Genomic DNA, 22656 nt, shown 5'->3' with positions numbered 1-22656 from the left:
TAAGGCAGGAGTAAACCATACTGACAAGACCTGAATGGAGTGAGTGCAGTCTTGCAGGCACAGTTGAGGGATACCAGGTATGGACGGAGGGGAGGAGGGAGCCACTTTCTGCTCATTACTACTCAGTAAGGTAAGCAACTAGTTCCATACTTACGCACATCATTTTCAAGACCAAAAACTGCATGGTTATTTTCCTTTAACTTTTCATCTCTTTACCTAAAAATCATTCTCAGAGGTATGTATCCAGTTAAACTTTGGTGAATAGGATGTTCTGTATTTAGGTATAGGATTCAAGACAAGTGTGAATCTTTACGGTTTTTCTTCAGTCCTCCCTTCAAGGCATAATACCCTTTTTTGGCAAATGTTCACAATCTGATGATCCAGAACAAGAAAATATGCTGAAATTTCAAAGTCTGATATTAGTGCACTTGCTAGAAATGTGTAAAGCAGTGTATCCCAGTGAGCAAAGCTGGGCTGTGGAACAAGACAGGAATGCAGATGCTCTGGCCCTTGTTCGGCATGTTAGCTGAACCAAGTCAGTCCGCCTTCCTTCTTTGTTCCTCACTTGAAAAATGAAGAGATTAATCCTTGGTGGCTTATTCTGAGGATTAAATGAAGTAATATTCCTATAATCCTTCTTCCCATGCCGTGTAAGCTCAGGATAGCTGGACCTCTGTTTTGTTCACTGTTCTATTCCTAAATTTTGGGAATAGTGCTTAGAACTTACAAAACATTCAGTATATATTTTTGGAATGACAAAACAAAAAAACATACAACTGTATGGTGCCTGGTGTGTAGTAGGTGCTCAGAAACCAGCAGTATCTTTAATATTACATAAAAAGGTCAAAACCACATTCTTGGGGACAGACTAAACTGTTTGACCTGTCCCTTATGTATGCACTTTATTCTGTTTAACATGTGAAGTTGAAGATCTGCCAGTTACTTTGTAATATGATACTTGAGAGGTTACAGTCTCTTCTTGTGCCCTTACTTTCTGCAGTGTGTCCCGGGCAATAGTGGGAAGAAGAGCCATCGTGCTACCACCAGCGAACTGTCCACGGCATCACTATACGAGGAGTCGCTGTCTGCAACGGGCTCTGTGGCATCAGGTAGTAGATCAGAATGATGAGTTCTTCCAGCTCTGTTGCCAAGAGCTCACTGTGTGCTGGTTCTGATACTGGTGTGGGAGTAAAGTCTTTTTTCTTTTTTTATAAGCTTTATTGGGGTACATTTACCTACAATAGAATTCACCAAATTTGGGTGTACAAAACAAGAATTCTGACAAATGTGTACATTAGTGTAACCAGCACCACAATTACCATTTAGAACATTTCCATCATCTGGAAGAGTTTTTCTGTGACCCTTTAGAATCAGTTTCTGCCCTGATGCTCCAGCTCCTGGCAACCACTGATTTGCTTTCTATCACTCTAGTTCTGATTTTTCTGTAATTTCATATTAGTTGAATGGTCCAATATGCAGTCTTTTGTATTAGGGTTCTTTCAGTTAACACAGTGCTGCTGAGATTCATCCTTATTGGTATGTATCAGTCACTTGTTCCTTCTTATTATGGACCAGAATTAATTTGTATGGAAATCCATTCACCGCTTGATGGTTTATTCAGTTGCTTCTAGTTTGGGACTTATTAAGAATAATGCTGCTCTGAACTTTGAGTCTGCGTCCTTTTGTGGACATACATTTTCATTTCTATTCAGTAAACATCTAGGAATGAAGTCTAGGTCGTGTGTTAAGTGTATGGTTAACTTATTTGTTTTATTTTTATTATTAACGTCTTGTTACATACAACATTATATTAGTTTCCAGTGTACAACATAGTGATTCAACTATTCTATCCGTTATGCAGTGCTCACCATGATAAGTGTAGTTACCATCTCACCATACAACATTATTACAGTATTATTGACCATATTCCCTGTGCAGTACTTTTCATCTCCATGACTTGTTTGTTTATGACTGGAAGTTTGTACCTCTTAATCCCCTCACCTATTTTGCTTATCCCCCAACCCCCTCCCCTCTGGCAACCACTAGTTCTTCGTATTTATGAATCTGTTTCTAGTTGGTTGGTTTGTTCTTTTGTTTTTTAGATTCCACATATAAGTGAAATCACATGGTATTAGTCTTTCTCTCTCTGACTTATTTCACTTGGCATAATACCCTCTAGGTTATCCATGTTGTCGCAAATGACAGGATCTCCTTCTTTTTTTAAGGCCAAGTAAGATTCCAGTGTCTGTGTGTGCATGCGCATGTGCATGCGTGCATGCATGCGCATCACATCTTTTTTTTAAGGTTTTTATTTTTTTTAATTCCAGTATAGTTGTAACTGTATACTATACTATATAGTATATATACTATAAACTGTAATAACTTATAGTATTAAGTTAGTTTCAGGTGTATAATATAGTGATTCAGCACTTCATATGATACCCAGTGCTCATCACAGCAAGTATACTCCTTAATCCCCATCCCCTATGCCCCCCCAACCCCCACCCACCTCCCTTCTGGTGACCATCAGTTTGTTCTCTGTAGTTAAGAGTTTGTTTCTTGGTTTGTCTCACTTTTTTTTCTCCTTTGTTCATTTGTTTTGTTTCTTAAGTTCCACATGAGTGAAATCATACGATACTTATTTCTCTCTGACTTATTTTGCTTAGCATATACTCTCTGGCTTCATCCATGTTGTCACAAATGGCAAGATTTCATTCTTTTTTTATGGCTGAGTAATATTCCATTGTGTATATATACCACCTCTTCTTTATCCTTTCATCTATTGGTGGACACTTAGGTTACTTTCATATCTTGGCTATTGTAAATAATGATACAGCAAACATGGAGGTGGATATGTCTTTTCAAATTAGAGTTTTTATGTTCTTTTTAAAGATTTTATCCATTTATTTGAGAGAGAGAGAGAGCAGGAGCAGAGGCAGAGGGAGAAGCAGACTCCTCACTGAGCAGGGAGTCTGACATGAGGCTTGATCCCAGGACCCTGAGATCATGACTTGAGCCGAAGGCAGAGGTTTAGCTGACTGAGCCTCCCAGGTGCCCCAATGGGATTTTTTCTTAATTTTTCTTTCTGCTACTTCATTATTAGTGTACAGAATGTGACAGATTTCCCTGTATTAATTTTGTGCTCACGACTTTACTGAATTTATTTGTTCTAATAGTTTTTTGGTAGCCTTTAGGGTTTTCTGTATGTAGTATCATGCCATCTGCAAAGAATAAAGTTTTATTTCTTCCTTACTAATTTGGATGCCTTTGATCTCCTTTTCTTGTCTCATTGCTAAAGCTAGGACTTCCAGTACTGTGTTGAATAAAAATTGGGGTGGGATGCCTGGGTGGCTTGGTTGGTTGGGTGTCTGCCTTTGGCTTGGGGTCATGATCCCAGGGTCTGGGGATTGAGTCCCATGTCAGGCTCCTTGCTCAAGGGGGAGCCTGCTTCTCCCTCTGCTTGCCATTCCCCATGCTTGTGCACTGTCTCTCTCTCTCTCTCTTTCTCTCTCTCTCTCTCTCTGACAAAGTCTTGAATAAAAGTTGGGACATCTTTGTCTTGTTTTTGATCTTAGAGTGAAAGCTTTCAGTTTTTCACCATTGAGTAAGATGTTAACTATGGGTTTATGGCCTTTATTATGTTGAGATATGTTCCCTCTAAACCCAGTTTGTTGGGAGTTTTTATCATGAATGGATGCTGAATTTTGTCAAATGCTTTTTCTGCAATTATTGAGAGGATCATGTGGTTTTTATCCTTTATTTTGTTAATGTGCTATGTCATGTTGATTGACTTGTAGATATTGAACTATCCTTGCATCCCTGGAATAAATCCCACTTCATCATGGTGAATGGTCCTTTTAACAAATTGTTAATTCAGTTTGCTAATATTTTGTTGAGGATTTTTGCATCTGTGTTCATCAGGGATAATATGGACCTGTAGTTACTTGTTTTGTAGTGTCTTTTTCTGGATTTGGTAGCAAAGTAAGACTGTCCTCATTGAATGAATTTGGAAGCTTTTCTTCCTCTTTGATTTTCTGGAATAGTTTGGCAATAATAGGTATCAGCTCTTCTTCAAACATTTGGTAGAATTAGGGGCACCTAGCTGGCTCAGTCAGTGGAGCATGTGGCTCTTGATCTCAGGGTCATGAATTCAAGCCCCACATTGCGTACAGAGATTACTTAAATAAATAGAACTTAAAAAAATTTTTTTAAATAAATGTTTGGTAGAATTCACCTGTGAAGCCATCTGGTTCTGAACTTTTGTTGGTTGAGGGTTCTTTGATTACTGATTCAGTTTCATTACAAGTCATCAGTCTGTTCAGATTTTTATTTCTTCCAGATTTTGTTTCAGAAGTTTGTGTTTTTAGGAATTTATCCATTTCTTCCAGGTTGTCTAACTTACTGGCATATGGTTTCTTGTAGTAGTCTCTTTTTTTCCCCCCCCAAATATGATTTTTTTATTTGTCACCATTAAATGTCTGACTTTTAAACAGATTCTTAGACTGGTGGCTCATATCCATCAGCTCATTCAACTTTAGCACCGGTCTCATCCCCAGTAGCTTTTCCAGAACTACTACCTTCACCATGAAGCTCCATGAGCTTTCCCAATTCAAACTTGGGCTTCTTCAGCATTTTTACTTTTCTAACGAAGACATCATGGAATGGATAAATAGACTGACAAGCCTTTTCTATATCTTTTCCGATGCTGTGTGTAATCAATTTATTGACCACTTCTTTCAAGTCATTTTTTGATGACTTTGATTTTTTGACCACCTCTCAGGTCATGATTTCCATCATCTTTTTCCGAATTTGATGGACCTGTTGGTGCTGAGCATAAGAGGTCTTCCGAATCTGATTATTGCATTTTTTAGTAAAACCAACATAAAATAGACGAAGCAAATAACCATCAGTAGTCTTGACATCAACATGAGCTTCAATCATGGTCTGCCATTTTTTGACCATGGAGCACATTTTGTCACGGGTAAGATCCATGCCATGGAAATTAGGCAGTTGTGCCCTGAACATCCTCAGTAATTAGCTTGAATTTTCTAAACGCAACTTCATCATTCTGCAAATCAGCAAGGCTCACTTCAAAAACCCGACCCTTGAGGCCATCAGATGCGATTTTGGTTCCTTGAGTTCTTGTGAGTAATGTTTTTCCAGTATTTCTTATATTGAACATAGCTGGTGCTTTCACATCATACCAATCTTTCTTAGAAAATGAATCAACCACTTTCTTCTTGGCTCCCTTTTTGCCGCCTTTCGTAAGGCGCTTGTTCTTGCCGACCACCATGGCGCTGCTCAGGGAGACAAAAGGGGTAGTAGTCTCTTTTAATCTTTGGTATTTCTGTGGTGTCGGTTGTTACTTCTCTTTCATCTGATTTTATTTATTTGAATCTTCTTTCTTTTTTCTTGATAAGTCTGGCTAAAGTTTTATCAGTTTGTTGTTTTTTTCTTTGTTTTGTTTAAGAACCACCTCATGGTTTCATCAATCTTTTCTCTGTTTTCTTAGTCTCCATTTCATTTATTTCTGCTTTGATCTGTATTTCCTTCTTCCTACTAACTTTGGGCTTTGTTTGCTCTTTATCTGTTTCCTTTAGGTGTCATGGTTATATTATTTTGAGATTGTTCTTGTTTCTTGAGGTAGGCCCTTATTGCTAGAAACTTGCCTCTTAGAACTGCTTTTGCTGCTTCCCGTTGGCCCATTATGTTTACATTTTCATTTGTCTCCATGTGTTTTTTTTATTTCTTCTTTGATTTGACAAATTGGTTTTTTAGCCTCCACATATTTGTGGGCTTTTTCCAGGTTTTTCCTTATAATTAATTTCTAGTTTTATATCATTGTCAGAAAAGATATTTGATATGATTTCAATCTTTCTAAACCTATTGAGACTTGTTTTGTGGCATAACATGTGATCTGTCCTGGAGAATATTCCATATGCACTTGAAAAGAATGTGTGTTCTGCTCTTTCTGGATGGGATGTTCATATGTATCTGTTAAGTCCTGTGTGGTCTAATGTGTCGTTCAGAGCCATTGTCTCCTTCTGTCTGATCTGTCCTTTGGTGTAAGTGGGGTGTGAAAGTTTCCCAATATTACTATATTTTTGTCAGTTTCTCCCTTTATGGCTATTAATATTCATTTTGTATTTAGGTGCTCCTATGTTGAGTACATAGACATTTACAAGTGTTGTAGCCTCTTGTTGTATTGAGCCCCTTCTCATTATGTAATGCTCTTGTCTCAAAGTCACTATTTCCTTTTGAAGTTCTTTAGGTTTATCTTGTTAAACAAAAAAACATTTAACTGAGTAAATGTAAAGATCAAATTGACTTTGTTCAATGATTCATGAATTGAGCAGCATCCCATCTAGCAACAGAAAGGAGTTCTGAAGAGCTGTACAAAATGGAATGGTTTTTTTGTTTTTGTTTTTGGGGGGTTTTTGTTTTGTTTTGTTTGGCAGAAAGGGGACAGGAAAAGGAAGTTACTACTAAAGAATACATCATTTCAGACAAGGTCACAGTCCTAAGGGAAATGGAAAGGGTTTATCAGGTAGATTATCTCATTAGTCATGACCAGGTAATTCCATGTTGACTGGTTAAAAGTTACATTCCTGGGAAAATGAAACTGCAGTTAGGTTAGGTATTAAGTCTTGGTTTGCTGACATGGACCAAGCACAGGTGACTCCATTTGGGGCTTGTGGTGTCTTTTTGTGTGTGTGTGAGAGAGAGAGTGTGTACATGCACAAATGGGTGGGTATGGGGCACAGGAAGAGGAAGAGAGAGAGTCCCAAGCGTGGGGCTCAATCTCACAACCCTGAGCCAAAGTCAAAAGTCAGACACTTAACTGATTGAGCCACCCAGGTGTCCCTATTGTGTCTTTTTTAACAATCTTTTTTTTTTCTTTAAGATTTTATTTATTTATTTAAGAGAGCACGAGCAAGGAGAGGAGCAGAGGGAGAGGGACAAGCAGACTTTGTGCTGAGCGCGGAGCCCAATGTGGGGCTTGATCCCACAACCCTGAGATCATGACCTGAGCCAAAACCGAGTCTGATGCTCAATCAACTGAGCCATCCAGGCACCCCTTTTTAAACAATCTTTTGTGGCTAGGTCTGTGATCCATTTTTAGTTAATTTTTATATGTGGTGTGAGGTAAGGGTTGATACCTTCTTTGTGTATGGATCTCCAGTTCCTGTCCCATTTGTCAAAAAGATTAATCTTTTCCCCATTGGATTACCTTGGCACCTTTGTTGAAAATAAATTGGCTGTATATGTTGGGTCTGTTTGTAGACTCTCTTTTCTGTTCTGTTTATCTTTATGGTTAGCTTTTGGGTAATACCATATTTTTTTGAGTAATACAGCTTTCAGATAAGTTTTGAAATCTGATGAGGTAATTCTTCCAACTTTATTCTTATTTTCAAAATAATTTTGAATAGTATAGGTCCTTTGTCCATATAAATGGTAGAATCAGTTTCTTAGTTTCTACGAAAAGGCCTCCTGGGATTTTTATTGACATCATGTTGAATCAATAAACCAGTAGAGAATTATCAGTATTGAGTCTTCTGTACACACGCATGGTGTATTTCTCTATTTATGTAGGTCTTTAATTTTTCTCAGCAGCATTTTTATACTTTTCAGTGCACAAATCTTACACATATTTTGCTAAATTTATCCCTAAGGATTTCATTTTTTATACTATGGTAAATGGCGTTGTAAAATTTCAATTTCCGTATTTGTTGTTGGCATATAGAAATCTAATTGAATTTTTATTTTGAACTTGTATTTTGCCATCTTTCTAAACTCTTTTATTAGTTTTAGTAGCTCTTTAGTAGCTCTTTTCTGTATAGACAGTCTTGTTGTTTGCAAATATAGTTTACTTCTTCTTTTCTGATCTGTATGTCTTTACTTATTTGTCTTGCCTTATTGGACTGGTTAGGACCCCTAATGTTGAATGAAAGTGGTAAGACTGATACTCTTGTCTTATTAGCAGTCTTAGGGGGAAAGCAGGCGAATTTTACCATTAAGGATGATATTAAATGTAGGTCTTTCTTAAATGCCTTTTATCAGTACAATTGAGGAATTCTTTTCTAATGCTAATTTGCCGAGATGATTTTTCTGCATCTATTGAGGTAATCATATAGTTCTTTTCCCTTATTCTGTTAATATAGTGAATTACACTACTTTTCAGATATTAAACAAATCTTGTATTTGGCCATGCTATTTTATCCTTTTTATATATTGCTGGATTCTCTGCCCTCAGATTTTGTTAAGGATTATCACACTATTAAAGGAAATATTGGCCCTTTGTTTTCTTTTCTTGTAATATCTTTGTCTGGTTTTGGTACCAGGGTAATGCTGGCCTAAAAAATAAGTTGGGAACTGTTCCCTTCTCTTCTGTTTTCTGGAAGAGTTTATATTGAAATGATATTATGTCTTTCTTAAATGTTTGGTAGAAGTCACCAGTGTAGCTCTCTGGGCCTGAAGTTTCCTTAGGAGAAGGTTTATGACAACAAATTTAATTTCTTTTGTAGATATGGGCTACTCAGTTCATCTCTTTCTTTTTGAGTGATCTTTGTGATTTGTATCTTTCAAGGAGTTTGTCCATTTCATCTAAGTTGTTGAATTTATTGGCATAAAGTTGTTTATAATATTCCCTTATCCTTTTAAGGTCTGTAGAATCTATAGTAATGTTTTCTCTCTAATTACTGATATTAATTTTCTTCTGATCATTCTGGCTGTATGGTTGCCAATTTTATTACTTTTCAAAGAAGCAACTTTTGGTTTCATTGGGGTTTTTTTTCCTATTGTTTTCTGGTTCTGCATCTGATCAATTTCTGCTCTAATCTTTATTATTTTCCTCTCTTTACCTTGGATTTTATGTGTTCTTTTTCTGATTTCTTAACCTCAGAGCATTGCTTTGGGACTGTTCTTTCCTTCCTAAATATATACAATTGATGCTTTTAATTTCCCTCTAAGCACTACTTCACTACATTCCTCAAATTTTGATGTATTTTCATTCAATCCAAAATATCTTATAATTTCCTTTGTGTTTTCTTTTTTTGGCCATGGGTTATAAAAATGTTTTTAATTTTGTAATATTTGGGGATTTTTCCAGATATTTTATTGGTTTCTGACTTAATTAGAGTCAGAAAACATTGTATTTTTAAAAATTTACTGAGACTTATTTAATGGTCCAGAATTTGGTCTGTTTTGATACAAGTTTCATGTGCAGTTGAAAACGCTCTGCTCTTATGTAAACGTAAATCACATCAAGTTGACGAAAAATGTTGCTCTAGTCTTCTACATTCGAACCAATTTTCTGTTTTATCAGTTACTGAGACAGATGTTAAAATATCCAACTATAGTTGTGAATTAGCCTATATCTTACGTTTCAGTTTTTGCTTCACGTAGTTTGATGCTCTTTTATGAGGTGCATACACATTCGAGATTGTTAGGCCCTTTTGAATCATTGATCTCTTTGTAATGGAATGTACTTTGCTTTACATCTACTTAAGTATCAGTGTATCCACTCCAGCTTTATTTTGATTAGTGTTTATCTGGCATATTTTTTCCTTTTTTTTTACTTTTAACTTCTCTGTATATTTAAAGTTGTTTTCTGATAACCAGCATATGGTTGGGTGTTGGGTTTTTTTTTTTTTTAAGTTTTTATTTATTTATTTATTTATTTGAGAGAGAGAGCCCAAGAGGGGATAGGGTCAGAGGGAGAAGCAGACCCCCCGTCGAGCAGGGAGCCCGATGTGGGACTCGATCCCAGGACTCCAGGATCATGACCTGAGCCAAAGGCAGTCGCCCAACCAACTGAGCCACTCAGGTGCCCGGGTGTTGGGTTTTTTTTTTTTACTCATATCACAGTCTCTGCCTTTTAATTAGAGTACTTAGACCATTTACATTTAATGTGACTATTTATATGGTCAAGTGTAAATCAAATCTTCCATCTTGCTACTTGTTTTATATTTGTCTCATCTGCTGTTTCTTTTTTTTTTCCTCCTCCCCTCTTCCTTTTTGATAATTATGTGTTTTTAATGATTTTATTTTCTTTCTATTGCTGGCTTCTCAGCTATACCTCTCATTGTTTTTTCTTTTTTTAGTCATTGCTCTAGGATTTACAGGTTCATCTTTTATCTATCACAGTTAACCTTCAGACCTTATATGTATCATATCACTTTATGTCTAAGAACCTTAAAAGAGTGCTTCCATTTCCCCTTCATGTTCTGTGCTATTTTTGCTTACAAAAAATATTCTTTCTACATGTATTATAAACCCCACAATAAAATTGTTGTTGTTGCTTTAAACAATTACCTTTTAGGGAGTTTTTCTTTTTTTAAGTGAGGAAAAACATCTTTTATATCTGCCCATATAATTTTTTAAAAAATTAGAGAGGTACTTTGGGTTTTTTGTTTGTTTTATTGTTTCAAAGTTGATGAAAAGGATCTAGAAAGGTCAGATGCAAGATAGGAAAAGAGTGATCTGCAAGGCTCCATAGCAGCCATAAAGGGATGGGCCGTGGGATGGATGGAAAGCTTCTCTGTTGTAGCAGGAGGAGGTGAGGAGAGAGTGTAGATTTGAGTAAGCTTACATTTAGTGTCAGGATAATGAATTGCATTTCTAACAGATGAGAGTGAGGGAGCAGAAGTGTAGAAAGTAGTCCTTGCTGGGACAGGCTGGTGTGCTGGCCAGAGACCATAGCAGAGTTACCCAGCATTTGAATGATCCTTTTGGTGATGATGAACCAATGTACCCTATTATTTATGACTTTTCTCCATATCTTTGGCTACTAGGGTTTACATAAGAACAAAATTGACAGTTGGCTTTATGAGAATTGACATTTGGATAGTTGTGAAAGGTCAGAGGGAAAAAGAAATCTCAGGTGTTGCAAAGCATGTTAACTGAATGATGGGTGCTGGGCTCTGAGCCGAAGGGCCGAGGCACGGTTTCAGATTTGTAGTTGGCGCACTTGAACAAGCAGACTAGCAAGTAAAGCTGAGTAAGATGTTAGTGATTTGGGAGATGGAGCTGACATGGAGCAGTTGCAAATGATGAAAAGGAGCAAGGTATGGCCTTGAGTGCGGTCAGCTCAGGAGGAGTGAGAGGGAGATCTAGGGAAGGTGGAGGAACTGGGAGGTGAGGTCACCCGGGACCGTGGCTGGGCTGCGTGGTGACAGAGACTGTCAGCTGGTTGCCAGAGTCTTTGAGGAATAAGTTTGGCAAGTCGGCCTCTAAGAGGTATCTCCTAACCTGTAATTGTTGTTGATCTTTGATAGGAAGCAATGACAGCAGTATGTACTTCGCTAGTACTGATTATTCTTCTGAAATCACCTCAAACGGGCAGCAGTCTCAGGATGTACAAAAGGAAACATTTCCCAGTTTAGCTGAAGAGTCCATGTGGAGAATGATAAAACAAACTCCTGAGTGCATTCTAATGACATATCAGGTACCTGAGAGGTAAGAAAGCACTTCAGAAGACCCACTTTTATGAGGGTTTTTTTTGATGATTTCTTAAGTATGTTGTTTAATGCAAAATGATTTTTAAATTATGTTTTTTATACATGCTCTTAGAGAACTAGATTTTCACATTCATTCATTTGAAGTCAAATGATGAGTCATCCTAGGACAGTGGCCATGGTGGTGGTGCCACACACACACACTCCGATCCACACTGAACCAACATGTTGTGCATCTTGAGACCAGAAAGCAGAGTAAGGGAGCACTTCCAAGATGGCACACAAGTACCAGAACTTTTCTCTCTAGATTCTGAATTTTTCCCATTCTACAAGAAGAGAGGAGCTCAGGGGAATCTGTTTCTTCTGTCTGCCTCATTCAAGCACTGTGCAGGTGCTTTCCACCAAGAAAAAGTGCTCTAGCTTCACCAAGTTGTTATTTTTTTAATGGGCACATTATATATTAGCAAGAGTTATAAAGTATATCGCAAAGCCAAGAAATGCTTGTCTCGGATGACAGAAGAACCCTGGTGCCTTCTTCAGGACTAAGGTTGCTCGTTTGTCCTCAGGGTGACAGAGGCTGTCCTGAGAGAGGACCTGGGGAAGCTGGCGGGCATGCGGGGGCAGCAGCCCTGGTTCTCACGTGGGCAGAGGGAGGAGCTGGTCAAGGTGCACTCCTGGATTCAGAGCCAGACGATCCCTCAAGGAATAGACATCCAAGTAAGCACGATGACAACAGCTGTCCTATATGATGTTTTTTTGTGCCAGACAGTGCCCGAGGCACTTAATACACATTACAGTGAAACCACTGAAAATTACAGCTCTCACAGATCTGTCTGCCTCACCAACAAACAACAAAGTAACATGTACAGTTATTAAATAATTTCTATATGGTTGCACAGTCCCTCTGATTTTGAATGCAGGTCTTTTGAACTGCAAGTGTGTTTCCTGGTTGGAATGTTACAGGGCACCTGTTCTGAGGCATGATTGACAAGGGAGGAGAGGAATAGGAGATTCGCATTTCAGATACGCAAGTGTGTTTGAACGGAGTTAAAACTCAAGATGTGGGGTTCACACTAGATGTAGTATTCATACCTAGCAGAATCTTCCCTGAGACCCAGGTGGTCTTTGGCTGTTACAAGATCCTCTCAATGAGATCACATGTGAGTGGCCTGGCCAGTGGAGCTCTGATTTGCCGATGGTCCCCATGGCGGCTCTGTGGAACGGTTGTGACACTTGTACCAGGAATGAGCCCTTTATTCCCTCAAGTGTCAAGCTTTTATGTGAGAGGTGACAGTGTGTGAAGTTAAAAACTATAGCAAGAGAAGAAAGCTGGGTGTTCAGAACAGTGGGGTGTTACAGCTTCTGAAGTAAACAGGTGCAGACAGCCTCCCCACCCTCCTTTTTAAAGAAACGAATGCGTTCCCGCAACTTAAGCCTGGTTAGCGGTGGCATTGCCAAAAAGCAGGAGCTGAGCCCCTTACTCATTTCAAGTGTCTTTGTTCTTAAAATACTATTTTTGTGGTTTTTGAGTAGAAGAGTAAATGAGTGAACCCCAAAGTAATGTGAGCAACAGTGTGTAAATAATTGTCATGTTCCTTCTAACAACAATTAGGAATGAACTGTCACATAGGTTCTTCTTAGACGTGAATTGAATAAATTGGGGACTAGACATAAGGTGCTTGGCCAGCACTTTACTGATTTTAAACTTTCCAGATGACAGTACGTCATGCTGCCCGCTCTTGTTCTTTCTTGGAGGGCCGCAGCACTTGCGAGAGCCAAGACTCCCTCGGTGACGCCACAGAACCCCGTGGTCAAGCTCCAGCAGCGAGCAGCGGTTGAGTGGCCCTGGAGGCGTGCCCGCCAGGACCCACTGGACAACCAGACCTCTTCATGTGTCTCTTTAAACCCCGACTCTAAGTGACCGTGATGTTGTCACTGAATGTTAAGATTTTCCCTTCTTGATTTTTTAATAGGCATCGTTTCTCTGGAGCAGACGTCACACATATAGTCCTTTATGTCCATGTTCCTGGAGTCTTACAGCTGTCAGTTAGGTTGTTTTCTAGTGTAGCCATCCTCTGAGGAGATCGGATGGCGTCTAGAGAGGTGTGTGCACAGGTGGCACCCGAAATCGACGGTAGTCAGAAGTATAGCCAGAAAGAGCCCCGAACCTTGGCCTCCTTCATTTCGTTCTGTTGTTACAGAAATCATTTTCCCTGTGAGAGCACTTGACATCCCACCTGCAGGCCATCTAGTTTTCAGAATGGTTCCCAGAGATGTAGTACTTTCATCTGGTCCTTGGGCAGCTTGGCGGGTCCTTTGGCAACTCAAACAAAACGTTCTCATTTGCCCACAACATGAGTCGCTTCTATATTTACCAGTAGTAACAAATACCACCCATCAGTGCACCGGACATATCTGCTTGTTGGGGTTGGATTTTGAGCTTTGTTCATGTGGACGCTTTTCCTTTTAATTTTCCACCTTCCACTGAAATTCCCAAAGTCGTGCCTTAACAATCTACTTACTGTGAGCTTATTTGTCATAGAGTTGAAGTTAGCTTTTGCATGTGTGACATTAAAACAGAAAGAGCTCCTCAGTCAACCAGTGGTATTCCCCGTTCTAGTGTTTTCAGTTTTAAAATAATGACTGTAAAAAGTTTCAGAAGTCATGAAAAAATAATTGGTGTTTAAATGTTGTCTCACCCAAAATTAACAGTTAACTCTTTCTTCCCAACCAATTTACACACAAGAGGTCTGGCCATCCTTATCGGAGGTCTGTAAGTGCCGTGACAGGCTGCGTGGGGACAGCAGCGGTCCATGGGGACAGCCGCGGCCCGAGGGAGCTCTGCTGTCCTCGCTGGAGTGCAGAAGCAGCCAGAGATCAGTGCTTCCTATGCCAGCCATAATTGTGTCTTCTAGGAAGTGAATGGGTTGTTTGCTTGATAAGTTAGCTGCCTGTTCTTTAGAGAAGTCCATGATTCCTGCCCAGACTCAGTATGACCCACGCAGATCAGAAAGAGGACTAGAAGCAAGTGAAGGAGCAGTAACCTTTTATCTTTTATATAATAGACTGATTTTTCTTTTTTGTTGTTTGTTTTGTTTTCTGTTTTAAGAAAACACTCTTCCTCCTTTCAAGTTTTATACTTTTTTATAAAAGTGCATCCTGGTAATAATTAGGAGACTCAACCTTTTTATCCATGATTCCATGGTGACTGCTGGGCCCTGATTCTTAGTTCCTATAGCTCAGGTTTCCTTTCTAAAGTAGGTTTTCCTGGAGGGCAATTCTGTGTGTTGGAGCCATTTTCAAATGCTAAGCTGTTCCGTGCAGCTACTCCAGTGTTAGACTGGGGGGCTCTCATATGCTACTCCATCCTGATCGCGGAGTGATTTCAGAGCCCTCGTTGTATTGGTTAGGTTGTGTGGTATTTTTGCCCTTGGTGAAAAATCAAATTTTAAAAAACTAACCAGCCAAGATATTATCCATCAATGTACTCATCATGACCTTCTGCAGGGACAAAAATTTTAATTTGTATAAATGAGAAATGTTGTGTGGCTGGCAGAGGTCACTCAGCTTTGTGCAGCACGTTTTATACCTTATATTCTCCAATCATGGAAGAACCTCTTTTTCATTCTTTCTGGATATTGGTTTTATCTGAATTTGCTGATCTTTTTGCTTTAGTACACATTTTATGGAGTGCATATTATGCCAGACTTGACATGAAACTGGTGCTTGTTGTAGGCAGATCTGTAATACCGTTGATAACTTTCATATGTTGACAAGTAGATTAGTTGGCGTGTTTAGGGAGTGGACCGTGACGCTCGCACTGCTGGAGAAATGAGACTCGGCAGTGAGCTCAGCTGCTGCCCCCCGAGGGGGCTGTGCCCACTTTTACATTTGTTCAAGTTTATTAACTTTTTGTATTAAGAACTACAGAAACTGGTAATAAAAATGTGTATTATAGGCTTCCATGTTTACATAAATGTTACCCAAAAAGCTGCATTTTCTTGGGTAAGAGGTCAGGATTTATGGAAAACGGAATGCTGTGTGAATGGAGTTGTTTTGCAATTAAGTAAAACTTCATTAGAATTCACAAGGTAAATTTAATCTAAATTGAAATTTCATTTCAACTGAATTTATAATTAATTGTGTTAATTTACTTGTTTTTAGTGGTTATTAATATTTCAACCAGGTATCTTTTTCAAGTAAAAACAAACTGTGTACATGTAGAACCTGAGATATTTTTGCATTGTGTCAATAAACCTTTGCCCTGACTATGTATTTTTTATCATCATGAAATGTTAAGTTGCATTGCAAGGGGCAAGATTAACATTGGTTTTCTCAGCAATGCTGTGTGTTTGCGTTGTCACAGCGTCTGAGCTCTTGCTGAGTTTTTTCAAATCCATTACCTCATTGAGCCCTCATGGCAGCGCAGGGTCCTCAACAAATGTGCATATTTCTAACACTAATTGTAAGGCCTGACTCACAGAATTCAGTGTCAGAAGTATTCTTTCCAGTTCCATAGAGCACACCTGCATGTCCGGAGCAGGGATTGGAAGGTTTGAAACCGACCCCAGAGTCCCATCCCCAGGGGTAATTGCCTACACCACTGAAACACGGGCCAGGGCTCCCAGTTACCCCGCACTGGAATTCCACGGAAGCTCTTTCTGGCATCATAAATATAAAATAGTTCTGTGGTGCCAGTGTTGTGTGTTGGAGACCCAGTGTTAGCTTCGTGTCAACGGCGCGAGATGCCACAGTGTTACCACAGCTACTTAATGCCAGCATGGTCCCTGAGGTGACACATCCGTTCTTCGAGTTTGAGACCTCTTTCCCTATGGATTTGTCCTTGAGATCTTAAATCCAGAAAGTGAAAGCTTTTTCTTTTTTTTTTTAAGATTTTGTTTATTTACGAGAGAGAGTGCGCACCCGCCCTTGCACAGGAGCGGGGGGGGGGAGGGGCAGAGGGAGAAGCAGGCTCCCCGCTGAGCAGGGAGCCCCAGGGACATGGAGCTGGATCCCAGGACCCAGAGATCATGACCTGAGCTGAAGGCAGATGCTTAACTGACTGAGCCACCCAGGTGCCCCACTGATTTTTTTTAAGTAATAATATACGTTGTCATGTTTAAGGTTGAGAGGACATGGAGGTCAGATAATGTTTAAGCAATTTGTAGTTGAGCTATTTTAAATAAATTTTACTTTTGCTTCTGTTCACTTACAGCTTTACTTTTAAATTTTCAGAGAATTCAAGGATAAATTGATGGAAAGAAAAGTTATGAATTTTCAGGACACGTTTATAAGTAAAATGACCACTCATGATATTTGCAAAACATAGAGGATTTATTTTCCCAATAATAATGGACAGAGTCTAGTTTGCTTAGGTTTTTTTTCTATACTATTTTCAAACCAGGCATTTTTGTTTTTAACTTTCTAAGATGGCTGTTTTTGAGTTGACTAGTAGATGTTCATTTCACTTCAGACACAGTATTTCCAGAAGCATTCAGAGGGAGACCCACGCTTCTTATCTTGTTTCCTATTTCTGGCCAAAAGATGACTCAGGAAAATGTTAAGATCTTGTACAGAGAAAACCTGAAACCAAACCCACAAACAAAAAAACATAGGTTATCAATGAATTAAGACCCCTACAAGAAAGAGGAACCGTAGTTAAGACTTAGGACCCCTGAAAAGTGCCTGCTCAGTCGTGTGGGGTGTAATTGCAGTAGGAGCCCAGAGTGTGTTGGCTCTGGAAGGGCTCCCTGCACCCCGCCAGGGGTCCACTCTGTCAGTCCTCTGATTGCCCTGAAGTTCCCCAAGCCCTCACTGACCCATCTCAATTTAAATAATCGATCAGGAACATGTTCTGTCCATTTATTATCTCCTGTGTGAAACAGATCTTGTATTTCCCCTGAAATGAACTTCTCTTGAAGTGTGGACCCTTAGTTTTGTTTCTACTGCAGAACTGCATGAGCAAATCCTATGAATCACCTTTGTGATTTTAGAGTCTTTAACTGTAATCCTTCTACTCAAAATATATACCTGTGAATGATGACTTCTACTTTGTTGCAGGCAGACACCACACCCTTCTGGTGGTAAGTCGAGAGACCTGTGTTTTCTTGGAGGTTTATGGATTCAGGTCTTATATTCATGTCATTCATCCATTTAAAATTTTTGTGTGTGCTGTAAGAAAGTGATCCAGTTACATTCTTCTGCATTTACTGTCCAGTTTTCCAGTACCGTTCACTGAAGAGATAGTCCTTTCCCCATTGTATATTTTCTGCTCCTGTGTCGTAAGTTAAGGCCATATATGTGTGGGTTAGTTTCTCAGGTTTCTTTTTCTTCTTCTTCTCCTCCTCCTTCTTCATTTTTTTGTTTTACAGTTTATTTTTTGGGAAAGTATTTTTCCTGTTGGAATATATGCAGTGTGGACTTTATTGGTGGTTTTGCCCCATTGGGACCTCAGATGGTGTCTGCCATCTCTGGGATAGAGTGTGTCCAGTATATTTTTATAAGGATGTTAGTGGGTACTACACCGAAAAAGATGTCTCTGGCCAGAATGTTTGGGAAGTCCTTGATTAATGTTAAATAAGTTTATGTCGGGATTTCCTGAAGGTTTCGATGTGCTGATGTACACACAGAATCAGTGGGGTGGGAGAGGCTAGAACAATAGGCACGGTAGATTGGCTGGTGGGACTGGTGTACCCAGAAGCCCTTCAGGAAGCACTTAGAGTTTGGGGGTGTTGGTGATGGTCAAAGGCAGACTCTTCTTTCAGCGTCTGAGGCCCCCCAGAAGTTGCATGCCCTTTCTAACCATCTAATGCTGTCATTCACCAATCCCCTATCCCAGCCTTTCCTCTGCACCCAGAGTAGCACCTGTGCCCTGCACTCTACCGCCCACGTTCCACCTCTGTGTTTGAGCACAACATTCTTCCACTTAGATGGTACACCCAGCAACTTCCACACTTGAATGCCTATGCGAGTCACCTGGGGCTCCTGCTAGGACGCTGATTTTAATTCAGTAGGAGATTCTGCACTTCTCATGAGCTTCCAAGTGACATCAGGGCTGCTGGCCCCTGGGCCACGTGTGGGGATGATGAAAGAGCTAGCAGAGGGGTAACAGACTGGAGAGCAGGGACCTTACCTGTTGTTCATTCCCTTAAACTTGTTAAAATAATTTTTACCCAAAACAGGCACTGGACAAGTTCTTGTGGTCACATATGAATCAGAATTTAGAAAAATGAATGTTTTGAAATAACACTGATTGGCCAGTTACTTGAGAGTATGATTTCTACCCAGGACACTACCCAGTTCAAGCATTTTGGATCTTCTAAAGTCGAGGTATAAAATGCTTTGCCTAACTGTCGTAAGTAGAGTCACTTACCTTTCTCAGACTTCCTCTAGGGCTAGCAATGTCAGTACTGAGACCTGGAAAACAATATTTGGAAACCATTCATCACCAGATCTGTGATTTCCAGTTTATGCTTGTTTTTCTTGGAATATTATTAAGTCATGTCTAATTTCTGATCTTCCTGTTTGGTTTGGTTTTGTTTTTAAGATCTTATTTATTTGACAGACCACAAGTAGGCAGAGAGGCAGGGGGAGAGAGAAGCAGGCTCCCCGCGGAGCAAGGAGCCCCATGCGGGTCTCGATCCTAGGACCCTGGGATCATGACGTGAGCCGAAGGCAGACGCTTAACTGACTGAGCCACCCAGGCGCCCCTCTGATCTTCCTGTTTTCACTCTGCAGCGATATTTACTTGAAAGCAACTAGGCAGATACCCTTGTTCTTTCTTGCTGATGGGAGTTCACAAAGGGCACTACATTCTCCCCAAAAAGTTAGCAGTTCAGTAGTTTATTGGAAACATTTTATTTTTTTTTTTTAAAGATTTTATTTATTTATTTGAGAGAGAGAGAATGAGAGATAGCACGAGAGGGAAGAGGGTCAGAGGGAGAAGCAGACTCCCCGCCGAGCAGGGAGCCCGATGTGGGACTCGATCCCGGGACTCCAGGATCATGACCTGAGCCGAAGGCAGTCGCTTAACCGACTGAGCCACCCAGGCGCCCTATTGGAAACATTTTAAATGAATGAACTTCCTTCTATTAAACAATGTCTCTTAAAAGACTCCATTTGGGGGCGCCTGGGAGGCACAACCAGTTAAGTGTCAGACTCTTGATTTTGGCTTAGGTCATGATCTCGGAGTTGGGCTCTGCGCTCAGCGTGGAGCCTGCTGGAGATCCTCCCCCTCCCTCTGCCCTGCCCCCACCCCCTTCTCAGAAAAAAAAGAAAAAGGCTCCATTTCATTTCCAGAATGTCCTGAGCATTTTCATCTGTGTGTAGAGTACAGTCAGAGAAAACAGTAAAAGCTGACAGTTTATTGGTGGCTGTGTGTGACTGTGGCAAGCAGTTTACTTGCATTTTCTCGTTGCTATCCCAACAGCCCTGTGAGGTGGGTATTTGTACAAATCCTGTCTACCGATGAAGAAACTGAAGTACCAGATGCTTAAGTAGTTTGCTTAAGATTTTAGCAAGAGGGAAAGCAGGATTTCAAATTGCACTTATTGGAAACTAGGATATTACCCTCCTTCCCCTCCAAATAAATCTGTGCAGAAAAAAAAAAAAAATATATATATATATATATATGCTGAGGTACCAAGGAGAGCATGATGCTTGCAAGGAGTTGGTGAGAAACAGAAAACACAAGATTGCAGAGGAGTCTTTACACCAGAAGGGGAGAGTGTTGGGCAATTTATTAGCCTATTTTATCGGTCATCTTTCTATTCCAAAACAGGTTTTTACCCCATCTAGTGAAAGAGAATAGAGAGTAATTCGGTAGCAATAAAATCAGACCACCTATACATGCAAGAATTATTTTACCTGCTTCCCTAAGACCATCACCCCTCTCTGCGCCTGACATCTCCAGCAGCATTTGCAGGAGGGACACTCTTTCCAGTTCATCCAAGGCTGATCTTGCATCTCCATCAGGTGCTACACAGAGTAATAATAAAGGTTAGTAATGCTGTTCATCCTTCAATGGCTTCTGTTCCCTCTTGTCTTGGGGGGGGGCCTCTGGGGCAGGGAGAGAATACTAGAGATGCCTCCAATGGCAATGTTTGTGACTTGTCAGTGGTATATTAACAGAGAGATAGGGATGCTATGGTCCGATTTGCAAGCCGGCAGGACAGAAAATCAAGAGCAGTGGGTCTAATTCTGACTCTCTACACCCTTGTGTGACCTTGTCAAGCCTCTCAACTGCCTGTTACCTTTTACTTGTAGATATTTGAGTGATAAAATTGGAGAGGAAAAATGAAGGGTGGTTTTCTGGGAGTCACGACTGTTTATGTTCTTCTGATAAACCAAATAAATGGCAGCACTCCTTATCTTTCTGGCCTTCCACGATTTGAATACAATCATTAGAAAGAGTCAGCCTTGAAAATACTCCTTAAAGACTTTGATAGTAACATTTTTAACGTGAGATTTGGTCAGCTTAATAGAAGATGTATGACAAGTGTGTGTAGGATGCGTATGGAGGTGTGTGGGACGTGCATGGAAGACGGAAGGTATGCTAAGCGGAGTCTTGGCACCAGGAGAGCTCTCTTGACCAGCTGCTGCCACGCGGAGATCAGAGGCTCTGGGAGTCCCAGAGTAGCAGCATGTTTACAGCTTTACAGATGCTGAGCTACAACCTCAACTGGAAGACGATGCCCTGAAACCATTACAAAGGCATCTGAGCACATTCACAATATTTCTGAAGAATGTTCGTGAAAAATCTGTAAAATCCAGCCCCATGTAAGTGTGTGTGTCAAAAGGCTCATTTATGTAGGAACAACTAAATTAGAAAAACTGAGACAAGAACCTGAAGGTAGGCTCTCACCTGTTTAGGGTTTGAGTAAGATGTTGCACTCATCTGAGTTCTAAAAAGATTATAATAATATGTACATTTTTGAAGAGGACAGTGATAGAGTCAGTCTTGATTTCATCTCGTGCTTGCTTTTCACTGTTCTTTTTAAATAGCAGAGATTCAATAAGGTTAATGCCTGTTTTGGGCCAGTAACATGACAGGAAGTCTGGGGCTGTAGCCACAGACGGGCACCCGTGAGTGGCCAGCAGGGCTTGGCCATCATCAAAAAGCTTCTTGGGAGAAACTTTAGAGGCTAGAAATGATAAAATCAATGGTATAGAAGAGTTTTTTCCTTAAAAAAAAAGTCTAAAAGTACCCCAATTTAAAGACAAGATAAAATCCAGTTAAAATGTTAAATGCATCAGTTGTTTTATTCCTTAAACTAAATTAAGAGGAAATAGCCAAGTAAGTATTGACTGATTTTTTTTTTAATTCAACTTACACTTAAACTGAATGAAACATAAATCAAAAAGGATAAGATACTTGACCTGGAAACCGATGTCATCTCTAGCTCCAGATTGTCCCTTTTTTATTCTTTAATAAACATTTGTGTTTCATGTAACACATGTCAGATGATTACTTTTAACTTAAAATAACATAAAATAGTTTTCATCTACAACTGGAACAACCAAATTCCACATCCGACCAGTTCATTTAAAATAGAAATGAAAAGTAAATTATGCTTACAATGTAGTATAATTTTCTAAACTGAAAAAAAAATTGACCAAAACAAGAGTTTGGGTTACAGGAATGACGTGAAATAAGCAAAGCTACCCTTTTTTTTCTCTTACATTTTAGGAAGAAAAAAAAAATCTAAAATGTGCTATAAGGGTCCTCTAGTATTCTATCCATAGCTAGGACTCCATTTAACAAGACTCCTGCAAACAAGAATTCCCATTCTCATCTCTAACTTTGCGTTTAAGACCCTTGAAGACTCTTCCAAGACTAACAGAAGGGGAACAAATTCATCTTACCTGAGAGCTGCAGGGTCTCTTCCCTGGAGTCAGGGACAGGCAGAGAGAGGAGAGGATGTAAGCATCCTATGAAAAGCAAACACCAGGAGATCAGCTTACACATGCTGGGCAAGAGACAGGAGTCTCCTTTCTTGGCTTCCGTTGCTCAGAACTTCCAACTTGCTCCTCATTCTGTGGTCAGTGATTATATATATGATCCTATGACTCATACCACCCCCTCCAAAAAATTAAATTTATTGGCTGTGGAGGCTAAAAGGCAATCACTTTGCATTGATGTAATTTTTCAAGGTAACAACTCATAGACAATAAATTTGCTGTCATTGCCTAGTGTACAAAT

At 39.8% G+C, this 22656-nt stretch overlaps 3 protein-coding genes across 7 annotated transcripts in view; 1 reads left to right on the top strand and 2 right to left on the bottom strand.

Annotated features, from left to right (window-relative positions):
• The window catches only part of PER3 (period circadian regulator 3), a 59035-nt gene extending 43318 nt beyond the window's left edge, over window positions 1-15717 (top strand). For all 5 annotated transcript variants that reach the window (XM_073903404.1, XM_073903403.1, XM_073903402.1 and 2 more), the window contains 4 exons: window positions 1001-1109; window positions 11277-11457; window positions 12023-12173; window positions 13212-15717. In XM_073903404.1, coding sequence (XP_073759505.1) covers window positions 1001-1109; window positions 11277-11457; window positions 12023-12173; window positions 13212-13295 — 525 coding nt within the window. In that variant the 3' untranslated portion in view covers window positions 13296-15717. The remainder of the gene's footprint in view (window positions 1-1000; window positions 1110-11276; window positions 11458-12022; window positions 12174-13211) is intronic.
• LOC112812082 (small ribosomal subunit protein eS1-like) lies at window positions 4450-5301 on the bottom strand. The gene has a single exon (XM_073903406.1). The coding sequence runs from the start codon at window positions 5291-5293 to the stop codon at window positions 5003-5005; it is 291 nt and encodes a 96-aa protein (XP_073759507.1). The 5' UTR covers window positions 5294-5301; the 3' UTR covers window positions 4450-5002.
• A 1208-nt stretch (window positions 15718-16925) lies between the features above and the next one.
• Window positions 16926-22422, bottom strand: UTS2 (urotensin 2). The gene is made up of 4 exons (XM_025855827.2): window positions 22320-22422; window positions 20322-20432; window positions 18830-18872; window positions 16926-17046 (listed from the first exon to the last, which is right to left on the bottom strand). Exons 1-4 carry the CDS (start codon window positions 22420-22422, stop codon window positions 16926-16928), a joined length of 378 nt encoding a protein of 125 aa, XP_025711612.1.
• Between the last annotated feature and the right edge of the window lie 234 nt (window positions 22423-22656).

This window comes from Callorhinus ursinus, unplaced genomic scaffold, assembly GCF_003265705.2.
Source record: "Callorhinus ursinus isolate GAN/ISIS: 27379988/994484 unplaced genomic scaffold, GSC_fseal_2.0 scaffold18, whole genome shotgun sequence".
Lineage (NCBI taxonomy): Eukaryota > Metazoa > Chordata > Mammalia > Carnivora > Otariidae > Callorhinus > Callorhinus ursinus.
Note: the sequence above shows the minus strand (reverse complement) of the source record. Positions and strands in the feature narration are given on the sequence as shown.

Excerpts from the sequence above, each read along its gene's own strand:
- LOC112812082 (XM_073903406.1), bottom strand. The coding sequence starts at position 5,293 with ATGGTGGTCGGCAAGAACAAGCGCCTTACGAAAGGCGGCAAAAAGGGA.
- UTS2 (XM_025855827.2), bottom strand. The coding sequence starts at position 22,422 with ATGTGTAAGCTGATCTCCTGGTGTTTGCTTTTCATAGGATGCTTACAT. Across the intron at positions 18,873-20,321 it reads TGATGGTCTTAGGGAAGCAG|GTCTCAGTACTGACATTGCT; the intron begins GTAAAATAATTC and ends ATTGTTTTCCAG. Across the intron at positions 17,047-18,829 it reads CCTAGAGGAAGTCTGAGAAA|GTTTCAGGTTTTCTCTGTAC; the intron begins GGTAAGTGACTC and ends TTTGTGGGTTTG.